At 41.8% G+C, this 13,274-nt stretch overlaps 1 protein-coding gene across 1 annotated transcript; it reads left to right on the top strand.

Annotated features, from left to right (window-relative positions):
- The first annotated feature begins 132 nt into the window (after positions 1–132).
- cybrd1 (cytochrome b reductase 1) lies at positions 133–5,363 on the top strand. Its single transcript, XM_082176289.1, has 4 exons — positions 133–556; positions 1,510–1,718; positions 3,882–4,036; positions 4,160–5,363. Exons 1-4 carry the CDS (start codon positions 370–372, stop codon positions 4,419–4,421), a joined length of 813 nt encoding a protein of 270 aa, XP_082032415.1. The 5' UTR covers positions 133–369; the 3' UTR covers positions 4,422–5,363.
- The last annotated feature ends 7,911 nt before the right edge of the window (positions 5,364–13,274 follow it).

Genomic DNA, 13,274 nt, shown 5'->3' with positions numbered 1-13,274 from the left:
CTTGATGTTGCATAACTTTTTTATGTGAGTTACACAAAAAAGTGTGTAAAAAGTGGGTGTGAAATAATCCTGTGTCTGTGTCCAAAAAACCTAGTGAGCTGCCTATCTGGACAGCATCATCGGCATTTTGAGCATGGATCGGCTAAAGTCTTTTTTGGGATGGCAGTGAGCTTGCTACCTAGACAGCATTTTTAGGCATCACAGGCACAATCCAAAGCAGGGTTTTGACTCCCGGCAATGTTGCCCAGACAGGCAGCTTCCTAGTATTTGAGACACAGCCTCTTGTTTGGGTGAGAAAGTCAAAAGTGATCCAGCCCCCCGCCCGAAGTGCCTCGTGTCGTTGCTCTGCTGCTCTTCACTGCGAGGAGGATGGACAACTACAAGCAGTTTCTTATTTTCTTCTTTCTGGCGTTGGCGGTCGGTTTTGGGTCGATTGCGTTCGTTTTAATATGGGTTTTGTACAACAGAGAGGGGCTCGGATGGGACGGAGGAGCGGCTGAGTTTAACTGGCACCCGTTGCTAATGGTGATCGGGTTTATTTTTCTTCAGGGAATCGGTAAGGAGTTTGAGTGTTTACATTTCGTTCAGCAACCAGAGGTTGACATTCCTGAGTCTTTAATCCCGATTTAAAGTAACAGTAGCTCCTACATAAATTAGTCCTGCTGTGTTAATCCACAAAAAATAACAAAAGTAACCATTTTAGTTATCTTAAAATATGCTTTTTCTCAGAGGATTTAGTGATACAGACGACTAATATAAATTGCGTTATGTTCGCGCAACATTCGCTATGCGGTAAAAAGAAGAAGTGAAAATAATGCAACTTTTTGGACACAGATTTGAGAAAGATCGAGACTGTCTCAAAACATACTGAACTTTTGTTTTAAATTCTAGAAACAGATGCAAATACAAACACCTTGAGCTTTAAAGTAAAAAGCAACAAAAACATTGGTATGTAAAGTCAGATATCTAAATGAAGGATATTTATATGAAGAGGACAAATAAAAGACAAGGGATATAAAGAGGAACATAAGTACGATACATGTTTTATAGGGAAGCAATACTAACAAGAGGCAGATAAATAGAAAAGAAATATTCAGTCAATATGAGAGAAGCCGTTACAAAGGAATCGTCAGTATTGTTTCAGGAATTTATCAATATTTTTATTGCAAGTTATACAAAAAGATTTAAGCATGAGTCTACCTCAATCAAAAAAAAAAAAAAATCAAAAAATGTTTTTGAGAGAGTAGGAGGTGAGCCTATAAAGTTCTGTTTATGGATGAAAAATTTGCCCAAACAAAATATAAAGTTCCGGGAACGTTCCCCTAACCTAAAGGGAACGTTCTATTAATGTAAAAAAAAAAAAAAAAAAGGAACCTGAAAGTAACGTTCTGGGATCCAAAAATTGTTAACTGGGTTACTGTTTCATCTTCGTGACCACAAAACGTACTGAACTACCTACCTACAGGACGTAATGTAGCTCACCTGTTTCTTTTTCTTTCTTTTTTTCAGCAATTGTTGTGTACCGACTGCCATGGACCTGGAGTTGCAGCAAGAAGATGATGAAGTTTATCCACGCAGGGCTGCATGTTCTCACCTTCATCTTAGCTGTCATTTCTGTGGTGGCTGTGTTTGATTTCCACAATGCAAAGAATATTCCCAATATGTACAGCCTGCACAGCTGGGTTGGCCTGGCTGCTGTCATACTCTACTCAGTACAGGTAATGTTTCACACACACACACACACACACACACACACACACACACACACACACACACACACACACACACACACACACACTGGTGCATCTTCAGTTTCAACCAAAGGGGGCTGTTGTCACACACATTTGCAGCATCCAGTCCACTTACATCAAAAACAGTCACAATTATGCAATTTAGTTTAATTTAGACCATTTTCCACCCTTTTTTCACTCTTTGTCCACCCACTCTCTGACTAGTAAAATGAAATGATACAGGCTGTTTTTGCCTCAGTGTCTTTGAGACTTTAATAACAGTATGTAAATTACATTTGTTATGATTGGCTGACCCCCGTATATCAGCATAGATCAAGGTCCCAAATATGTCCCAAATATGATCATCCTTGTGCGAGGGAACCAGGGAACCCAAACCTAAAAGGCAGCTATATATTTTCATATATAAAGTCCGAATTTATACTGTGATTTATTGCATAATATAAATAAATAAATATTATTTGAGGAAAAAAGTTTATTTTGCATTACACTATGATTAGATGTTAGATGCATTATGTTTGCATGTATGTGTGTATTTATTACAATTTTATATTATATCAATTCATTTATTTATTTATTTTATTTACTCTTGTTTTGTTTTTTTATTATTATTATTAGTTATTATTTTGGGTTCCCATGGGTCCTTGAAATCCTTGAACGTTTGTGAATCTGAAAAAAAAAAAAAATTCAAGGCCCTGGAAAGTTTTTGAAAATAAACATACATAGATACAGGTCCTTGAAAGTGCTTGAATTTATTTTGTACAAGTTCCATTATTATTCCCTCCGGTCCGCTAATGTGTTATTACGCCAACACTTTGTGGCCTATGCATACTAGCTTGCTTGATTAACGTTAGTTATGCGCATTTACACATTATGTTAATTGTTTCCTGCGTGAGGTACTTTGTGTTGTACGTTGCCATGACGTTACTACAATTGTACCTCGACGTTTCACAGAACCGTGAAACATTGCAAAAATAGTCTGAAACCGCTGTAACATGATGCCTGGAAAATGAAATTTTTTATATTGTTTATCCAAAATCAGATCAAAAGCATGCACACCCAAAGCAATATGTTGCTCAAATTGGGTGCTCGACAAGAAAATTAATAAAAAAGGAAAAAAAGCCGGCACACCATGGCTCCAAATATTGGAAAATTTCAAACGTTACCACCTGTGTGTGAGTCTATTATTACATTTTTCACATTTTTGGAGCCATGGTGTGCTGACTTTTTTTCCTTTAATATTGTTTATCCATTCATGGCATTATGGTAATGTCCCATTTTGGAATGTTTTATAATGTATTTGATCTGCACTATGTTGTGATAAGCTTTCAGTGCTTACACCAAACCCAAATATGTTCAGTCAGTGACTGTATTTTGTGTTCAATAAACATAAAACATTTGTGAATCTGTAACCCAAATATTTTATTGAATGTAATGTTGAATTGCTTTACTTGTTAAAATAATGTAAACCCATGAGGCAAGAAAAACTTAAAAGCATATTCATATATCTTAAAACTTCTGGTGGTTACATGAGCCTAAGCTCTTTTCAATAAAAACCATGCAAAAGTTCAAATCAGATCATTTTAGAATACAGTATAGGATGTACAGAATATTCTTCAGTTTTATGCAAAACAGTTTTATCTTACATGGCAACACGGTGTAACCTTGCTCTCACTTGAAATGTCTCCCCACATTAAGTCCTTGAATTTAAGGGTATTGGACCTGGAAAGTCCTTGAAAGGTCCTTTGAATTTGAGGTTAACCAAGGTGTGGGAACCCTATTTTTCTTTCTTTAAACTTTGCCATGGATTCCCTAGCACTCTCTTGTGGCCCACTTGGGATCCCCAATGTGAATGTTCATCAGGAAAATGTGTTTTCTGTAAATGTTCTGGATGGCCTTGGAAGGGAGTTTTGTATTGTGAATCTTATGTCTACAGAACACAACGAACTCTTTTACTTCAAAAGGACAGAAGATCCTGTTCTTTATACAGCCCTTTAAAGGGTTAAATAGAAACTTAATTGTTTTTTAATCACATAGCGATGTATCAATATTTTATATTTTAATAAATCTTTGTAACATTTTTCTTGTCAGAGCCTTCTGAGGTGTGATGTGTTCTTCTGTCTCATGAATTAGATAGTTCTGGGCATCGCCGTCTATCTGATACCTGAAACTCCAGTATACGTGCGTGCAGCTCTCATGCCTGTGCACATCTACAGTGGCTTGTTCATCTTCACCAGTGTAATTGCCACAGCTCTCATGGGCTTCACTGAGAAACTCATCTTTGGCCTGTAAGTACAGCTTCACACACAATACAAATGCAAATGCACATTGTGTCATGTGCGTTTCGAAAGACGAAGCAAATTTGCATTTAGTAGAGGTCTTTCTAAAGTGTTGTTTGTAATGTCTTCCAGGAAAAGCCCAGCTTATAAAGACTCTCCACCAGAAGCCATTTTAGTAAATTTTCTTGGGCTGCTTGTTACTGCATTTGGTGGTCTTGTTCTCTGGATTGCAACTCGCCCCTCTTGGAAGAGGCCAACAGAAGAAATTGCACGATCTGTGGGCAGTAGCAGCACAAGCCAAGAGGTCTTCAATACGGACACAGCCGTGACCAGAATAACACACCTAGACCTCGAGACACGCAGACGTAACGGAAAAGCAGAAGAGTCTGGATGAAGCTTTTCTAAGGAAGAGTTTAGAAACAAGTTCGGATTTTACTATCCCTTTAATATAATCTCAAAGCAAACAAAATGCTGAAATCTCTGCTGTTGTGGAAGTCTTTGAAGGGCATTTTAAACTGACAACTGTGTTTGTGCTGTAGGGCTGTGAAACGATTTATCGCGATTAATGGCATCCAAAATAAAAGTTTGTGTGTACTGTGTATAAATATTTTGTATATATAAATACACACACATGCATGTATATTTAAGAAATATCTGCATGTATATACTGTGTGTGTGTATGTATATATATCATTTATATTAAAAATAAATATTTTATATACATATTACTCAAACATTTTCCTTAAATATATATATATATATATATATATATATATATATATATATATATATATATATAATGCATGTACGTGCATTTATACAAAATAATTATACAAAGTACACACACATATTATGTAAACACAAACTTTTAGTTTGGATGCGATTAATCATTTCACAGCCCTATTGTGCTGTAATATCTCTTCTGTGTAAGAAAAGAGATGCATCTAGCCTACTGTCCCTGCCTGCTGCTTTAAAAAAGTTTTTATTAAATTTTTTTGTAGATATTTTAAAGTATGTAGCCTACTATATTAACATTCAACACACTGCATACATTAGTTAAGTTCAATGACATTATACTGCATTATTACAGTCATAAGTGTTTATATTACTCCTGATTGGCCCATTTGTATATTTTAAAGATTGTGCTTGAAATGTTCTGTTTTAAGATAGCAATATGCTATTGGTATAGACATAAAAACAAGTAAAACTTACAATAACATTTCTGTATAGTTGTTGGGACATAACAAAACCAAGATTTGTATTTTTTATTATCAAAAGTATCATTTGATGGATGTTTTTGTATGAAACACTCAAAATCATTAAATATTTTAGCATATTTGACGTTTTTTTCCCCTCTGAAATTTAAGTATGAGAGAATCTTCATACAATAAAACAATAAACCCTGCCTTATTTAGGAAGCCAAAAGCATGGTTGGATGAGTGACCAATTAATTATCTGCAAAACATGTCTATGGTATGAATGATCATATTGTCTTTACCTGCAGTACTGAGCAGTCCATAAGCAATAAAGAGCTGCATCATCGTTGAGGTGTGAGAAACAACTACAAATAATTCATATTCAGTTTAGTCCTTGCAAACCCGTTTGATCGATTAGTTCAAAAGAGAGATTCATTCGCGAATTTGGCATCGCTTGTTGTAATAAACGGCTGATATATATTGAACAAAATAGTCATGTCGATATGATCTCCACCGTCAGACAAGAATTTATTCTTCACTGGGGGCCCGTGGTCTGCATAAGCACAATAATAAAAACAAAATGACCTCCAAAAGAGACTGTGAAAGTATCACCGAAGTTTATTATTATACCTTTATTTAACCAGGAGGTCCCATTGAGATTCAGAATCTCTTTTACAAGAGAGACTTGGCCAAGGTAGCAGCCAAATCACAACAAATGCATACATAACAAACACCAAATTACATTTTCACGATAAAAAAGTACAAAATGTTAAAAATAAAAATATAAAACACAATGAGACTCTTAAGAAAAACAAGAACATGTCTCCATCACAACACTGTTTACAGTAGTTTTAAATTCATTTATGGACATAAGGGTTTCTAACTTTATCTCTTTTTGTAGATTATTCCACCCCCAAGGTGCTAAATAAGAAAAAGCAGTTTTTCCCAATTCGGTTGTAACTCGTGGCACATTAAAAAGCAACCACTTTGAGGAGGGTAGCTGATAGGTACCAGAGCAGACAGAGAGGAGGTTACAGAGGTACAGTGGAAATTTGCCAAGTATAGCTTTATAAATAAAGATATACCAGTGCTGTTGTCTACGAATTTGAAGTGATGTCCAACCAACTAAATCATAAAGAATGCAGTGATGGGTAAGGGACTTTGTATTTGTTATGAATCGTAGTGATGCATGGTAAACTGAATCAACATGACGCAGGATGGAAAATGCAGCATGCATGTACAATATATCTCCATAATCAATTACAGGCAGAAAAGTAGCTTCCACAAGTTTCTTCTTAGCACTAAAAGTAAAGCTAGATTTGTTTCTGTAATAGAAGCGGAGCTTGACTTTAAGTTTCTTAACTAAAGCAGTAATATGTTCATTGAAGGAAAGCTTATCATCTATCCATATCCCCAAATACTTGTATGAAGACACTCTCTCAATTGATTTCCCATCTAATGACAAAAGGCCACAATTGTCAAGCAGCTGTGCTCGAGCTTTTGAGAAGACCATAAACTTTGTTTTCTGTGTATTTAAAACCAGTTTTAGACTCAATAATGTGTATTGCAATGCCTAAAATGCAGTCTGAAGTTCCTGCACTGCTACTGAAATGGTGGAAGCCTGGGTGTAAACCACTGTATCATCAGCGTATAAATTGGCTTGAACATCTCTATCCAAATCATTTATAAAAATTGAAAACAGAATGGGTCCTAAGATTGATCCTTGAGAGGGACACCTTTAGATATCTCAAGAAAATCAGATTTATAACCTTCAGCATAAACACATTGAGTACGATCTACAAAATAATTCTGGAACCATGCAACAGCCTTCTCACTTAAACCAACTGAACGTAGTTTGGTCAATAACAATCCATGATCAACCGAATCAAATGCCTTAGAAAGATCAACAAATAATGCAGCTGAATGTTACTTCTTATCTAAGGCCCCAATAATATCATTTGTCACTAATGTAGCAGCAGTGATAGTGCTATGGCCACTTCTGAACCCTGACTGAAAATTATTTTAAATGTTTTTGTCAGTCAAATACTGTTTTAACTGTACATTCACAAATGATTCCAAGATCTTTGACAAAACAGAAAGTTTTGATATTGGACGGTAATTATTCAATTCTGATAGGTCTCCACCTTTATGTAAAGGGAGAGCATAGGCTGCTTCCCAACTTTTAGGAATGGAGTTAGAAAGAAGACTCAAATAAAAAAATATGCGCTATGGGCTCAGCAATAATATCAGCTGCCACTTTTAACAGAAAGGGATCCAGATTATCTGTACCTGCTGACTTTTTGTGATCAATGTCTCTGAGGGCTTTATGAACTTCTGTTAAGTGTTCTATACCTGCTCATGTGAAGCATCTAATTAAAATAAAAACATTCTGCTCGTCTTTAGCTGATGAGCGCGAGCATAGAACGTTGACAGTAGCTTTAATGATGTAATAGAACACATCACTGCGTCACACAGGCCAACAGCTGTAAAAGAGCAAGAGAAACGTACTCAGTTACTCGCGGGAACGAGTATTGCGTCGCTAGACGCTATGGGAAAACTCCTATTCTCCAGAATATTGAAGCCTTTATTTTAAGGCCACATTTACACATAGCCGGGTATTTAGAGAAACGAATATTTCTCCCCCTCCGTTTTCAAAAATAACATCGTGCACACAATATCGTTTTCAAAAACAGTTGCCGTTTACATCAACCCGCATAAATACAAAGGGGCGGCAGTGTGAGGAGAAGGATAAAGCCATGCAAGCCAATCAGAATCCTCAAAATCGACAACGACGAATAGCACGAGCGACTTCCTGTTCCTTTCAAAACAATAGACATGGCGCGAGGTTCGTTCGTGTGGACAGACAGCGAAGCAAATGCAAACAGGCCAAAAGCGTTTTCACAAAAGTAAAAATGAGTACCACTTTAACAGCATCCATGATCAAATAGTAGCCAAACAAACTCATAGACAGTATGGAACAAACTCTGAACATAGGGCGCTCACATGACGTAAGCATTTTCTGGCGCATAATGTGACGTTTGAGAACCTAAAACCCCGTTTCTCCCAGTTGACACGGCAACACATAACCGGCGTTTTCAGAAATCTCCACTTTGGCCGGAGTTTTTAAAAATAATCGTTTTCTGGGATAAAAACGGCGTTTTCGTGTAAATGACAGGCCAAAACGCAGGGAAATATCTGCGTTTTCCCATCGTGTAAACGGGGCCTAAAACGCAGTGCAGCAGCACAGTCAGCACAGTGCAGAGCTATATGCGTGCTGATTGGCTGAGCTGCGGGAACTGCACGAACCTATCAGGGCGCGTCCCGCCACCAGTGAGCTGAGCCCGCCAAAATACGCTGATTTCACGCAGCCGTTATTTTGAAATCACAAGCGAGGCTCCGGTGGGAAGAAACCGGAAATGTCGCCTTTAATCACAGGAGAGTCGTGAATGCGATGGTATCGTTGTGTTTAATGATGTTGTGTCAATTCTAAAAATGTACATACATTTCTTTCATACTTTAGACTATATACAGTGAAATTCATTTATAAATAAAATATTTTTTTAATATATATAATTCAGAATGTAAAAAAAGAAGCAGGAATGAACTATATACATATCCTATATTGGATATTAACATCCAATAGTGTAAATCGCGGCAGCAGCTTCAGGTTGGTAATCCAAGGCATTGTTGTTTATCTTTACTTCCGGGGTTCTTCCCACCGGAGCCTCACTTTCGATTTCAAAATGGCGGCTGCGTGAAATCAGCGTATGGGCGGAGCTACTGACTATATAAGCGGACCATTTCGCCATAGACATCAGGTTTCGACTGAATTCGACAATTCGACTGAAGCGACAATACCTGGATGCGAAGCTTAATAGCACGGCCGTCTACGCAGTACTTGTTCCCGTTATTCTCGGAATCGAGGTTACGTGAGTAACCGAGTAGGTTCCCTTTCGAAAACGGTTCACTCGTATTATGTTGCTAGATGCTATGGGAACCCAATTCAATCACGCCGTGCAATTTTAGCTGAAGACTTCGCTCTGAACTCCCGCCTGAGGCTGCAAGGCCTGAGGCTTAGAGTAGAACTTTAAGTCAGAAGTCCAACGGGGCCCAGACAGATGTCGGAGCCCACAGAAGGGATACCTAGTGGTTTGGGCTCTTTAGAGGCCAACTCCCACTTAGATAGAAAGGACTCGTGCCTGCAGAGCCGGCACCTCCAAGTTGTAAAACCTCACAAATGTGGACGGCGAAGACCAGCCGGCCGCCGCATAAATGTCTTCAATTGGTACACCACTGGACCATGCCCATGAAGAGGCCATGCCCCTTGTGGAATGAGCCCTGACGCCTATGGGGCATTGAAGGCCCATTGAGGCGTAGGCCAAAGAGATAGCATCTACTAACCAACGTGATAATCTTTGCTTCGTGACCAGGAGCCCTTTGGTTTGGCCGCCAAAGCATACAAAGAGCTGTTCCGACTGCCTGAACGGGGCAGAACGCTCTATATAAATGGGCAGAGTAGACTTAATTCTCTATCATCTTCCGACAGGGGAAGGGCAGATAGCGAAATGACCTGGGCTCTGAATGGAATTGAGAACTCTACTCTAAGCCTCAGAACACCCTGGGTACATAGCCATGTCTTGGTTTGAGGATGACTTTGGAGTCGTTGAGTCCAAACTCAAGGCAGGAAGCGTTCATGGAGAGCGCTTGTAAATCAGCCACTTGCTTGACCAATGCTAGGGCTACTAGCAGGAGTGCGGTCTTGAGCGAAAATGGCTTTAAGTCAGCCAACTGAAGCGGCTTGAAAGGGGGTGCCCTAAGGGCCCTGAGGACCGTGAATAGGTCCCATGAGGGTATAGAGGGAGGACGAGGCAGGTTCAGCCTCCTGGCCCCCTTGAGGAAGCGTACGACCAGGTCGTTCCTTCCTAAGGATTGGCCGGCCACAGGAGCATTGAAGACTGCTATTGCCGCCACGTATACTTTGAGCGGGTATACTTTATACGAGCGGGTACGACCCATGTCCATTAGCTCTTGTAGAAAAGAAAGTACCAGTGGTACTTTATATGAGTAGGGGTCTAGATTCCGAGCTGAGCACCAGCTGGTGAACAATGACCACTTAAGGGCATAGAGGCGTCTTGTGGACGGAGCTCTAGCCTAGGTGATAGTGCTTAGGACTCCTTCCGGGAGGTACCCGGGTACCCGTTGATGGGCCATACATGGAGGGCCCACAAGTCGGGACGGGGGTGCCAGACTGTCCTGTTTGCCTGAGTGAGGAGGTCCTCCCTCAGTGGTATCGGCCAGGGAGCTGTCTCTAGCAGCTGCATCAACTCGGGGAACCATGTTTGGGTCCGCCAGAGAGGGGCTATTAGAAGGACTGCACGCTTGTTCACCCTGATCTGTTCGATGGCCTGAGGGAGCATTGAGACCGGAGGGAATGCATAAAGGGGACGACTGGGCCATTCTTGGGCCAGCGCATCCCTGTTCTTTGAAAAGAATGTTGGGCACTGAGAGTTGTCTTCTGAGGCGAAGAGGTCTACCTCTGCCCTCGCGAAGATACTCCAGATTAGTTGAACCATTTGGGGGTGGAGAGACCATTCCCCGGGGGGAACGTTGTTTTCTCCGAGCTCGACCAGAGGTCGGAGGTTGGCCTGCCCTCGCACAGAGCCTCCCAACCTAGGTTTGAGGTCGTCTGTCGAAACAACTTACCTCCTTGAGACTAGACCCATGCTTACACCAGACTGGTACTAGCTGGTGTTTTTCCAAGGGGCCAGGGCATTGGTACAGTCGTGGTTTATCCTGATCCGTAGGTGGCCGGACCGCCAAGCATGAGCCGGGACTCGGGGCTTCAGCCAGCACTGCAGGGAGCACATGCAGTAGGCCTAATTGGAGTACTGACGATGCGGAGGCCATAAGGCCCAGTGCCCTTTGAAATGTTCTGAGGGGGAGGAAAGAACCCGCTTTGAACGAAGCAGCTAGCTGTTGAATGGAGAGAGCGCGATCTGGCGTGAGCGAAGCTCCCATCTGAACAGTGTCGAGAAGCCAGGATTTATGAGTTTGTAACTCAACCTCTGACTGGGCCAGAATGAGCCAGTCGTCGAGTTAGTTCAGAATGCGCATTCCCCGCTGTCTCAGGGGGGAGAGAGCTGCATCCATGCATTTCGTATATGTACGAGGTGCCAGTGACAGCCCGAATGGCAGGACTATGTACTGATAAGCCACCCCCTCGAACGCGAATTTCAAGAACGGTCTGTAATGGGGTGTTATCTGGATGTGAAAGTAAACATCTCTCAGATCCACTGACAAAAATCAATCCCCTGGGTGAATCTGCGAAAGGATTTGTTTGGTTGTTAGCATCCTGAATGGCCGTCTCATGAGGGCCTTGTTCAGGTGTCTGAGATCCAAAATAGGCCTGAGGCCGCCAATCCTTTTTCGGGACGAGGAAGTAACGGCTGTAGAAGCTTGACTCGCTCTGTGAAGGGGGAACTGTTTCGATAGCCCTTTTTGCTTACAGGTTTAACACTTCAGTGCGGAGGACATGAGCCACGTTGCTCCTTACCGATGTGTTGACCACGGCATGAAAGCGCGGAGGTCTGCGAGCGAATTGGAGCGAGTAACCTCGTTTTATTGTGTTCAGCACCCATTTTGAAACATCGGGGATGGCTTTTCAGGCCTTGGCCTGAGTGACTAGGGGCTGAATAAAATCTGGGGGCGGGCTGCCGTGTGTCTGGGACCCGGCAGCCCAGGTGTTTTGAAGAGGAAAAGTGCTCTTTTTCTGAGAATTTTTGTGCTTTATTTTTGTCGCTGTTGAAACAGCGTTTGTTTGCAAGGGTGCGTGAGTCGAAACGGGCCCTTTGGCCCTGGCGTTTCGGGAACGGGAAGCATTTAGCTGGTTGCGGGCGCTGTTTGGTTTCAGCCGCTGGGTGGGGCTGAGAGAACGGCGGCGCTGGTTTGGCTGGCTGTTCGGTCGGCGCATTCTTTGGGAGGCCTGAAGCCGAACTGGAGTGTTTAGGCAGGAAGTGTTGCATAGCCAGCAAAGACTTCTGTGCTTCAGTGAAACGCTCAGCGAAGCCCTTCACCGTGGGACCAAAGAGACCGGTGGTAGATACGGGGGAGTCCAGGAAGGCAGTCTTGTCTGCGTCCTTTATCTCCATGAGGTTAAGCCACAGGTGGCGCTCTAATACTACTAGGCTGGCCATGCCTCTTCCAATGGCCTGGGCGGTGGTCTTTGTGGTGCGCAGGGCCAGGTCAGTGGCACTGCGCAGATCGCGGAAGGCCGTGGGGTCCGGTCCAGACTCGTCCATGGAGCGGTTATAAATGACATGTACCCAATTCAAGGTTATTTTGTCAAGAAGTGGGTTACTCATTGCTGGACTGGTCTATATTTTACCGAGACGGTGAAATGACGGCTATTGCTTGCTGGGTACTGGCTTTACCTTGGGAGAGAAGGATTGACATCTTCATCAGGGTTCGTCAGTGTCTTCAGTCAATTTTGGAAATTAGCTCTGGGTTAGCATCTGAATCTGTGGACAATGCTGGAGCTTCTATGTGAAATGCCATAACCCCTTCTGCAGAGATGGCTTGACCTCCACAGCAGAGGAAGTTACTAGTTTGGGCTAAGGGTTATCACCTTGACTCGAGGACAAGTTCTTCCGAATTAGAAGGGGAATAGTGTAGTGTGTTGTCTTCGGTGATCACATGACTGCTTTGATGGCATTGACCTGTGGATGTAGCGGACGAAGGGACTTTAAAAAGAGGCGTGAACAAGAGGTAGCGGGTCAGAGGTGGTGACTTGTGGAGTATGTTTGGTTGTCTCTCGGGGGCAATAGGCAATTAGTTAGTGTATTTAATGTGTGAGAGAGCGAAGTTAGAGGGGGAATTGACTTCAGTGTCACCAATACCTCAGAACGCCACTCGACTGATGCCCTCATGCAACTGAAACAAGTTACTGATGATTGTGGATTTTATTCTGTCATTGTGGAACTCTAAGACCGAGATTCTCCGCTGTGGAAGACGGACTGACTTTTTGTGAATGGACTCATCTCATCTCACAGTCT

This window comes from Leuciscus leuciscus (assembly GCF_965113295.1).
Source record: "Leuciscus leuciscus genome assembly, chromosome: 7".
Lineage (NCBI taxonomy): Eukaryota > Metazoa > Chordata > Actinopteri > Cypriniformes > Leuciscidae > Leuciscus > Leuciscus leuciscus.
The sequence above is the reverse complement of the archived record's forward strand: the minus strand, read 5'-3'. Positions and strand labels throughout refer to the sequence as shown.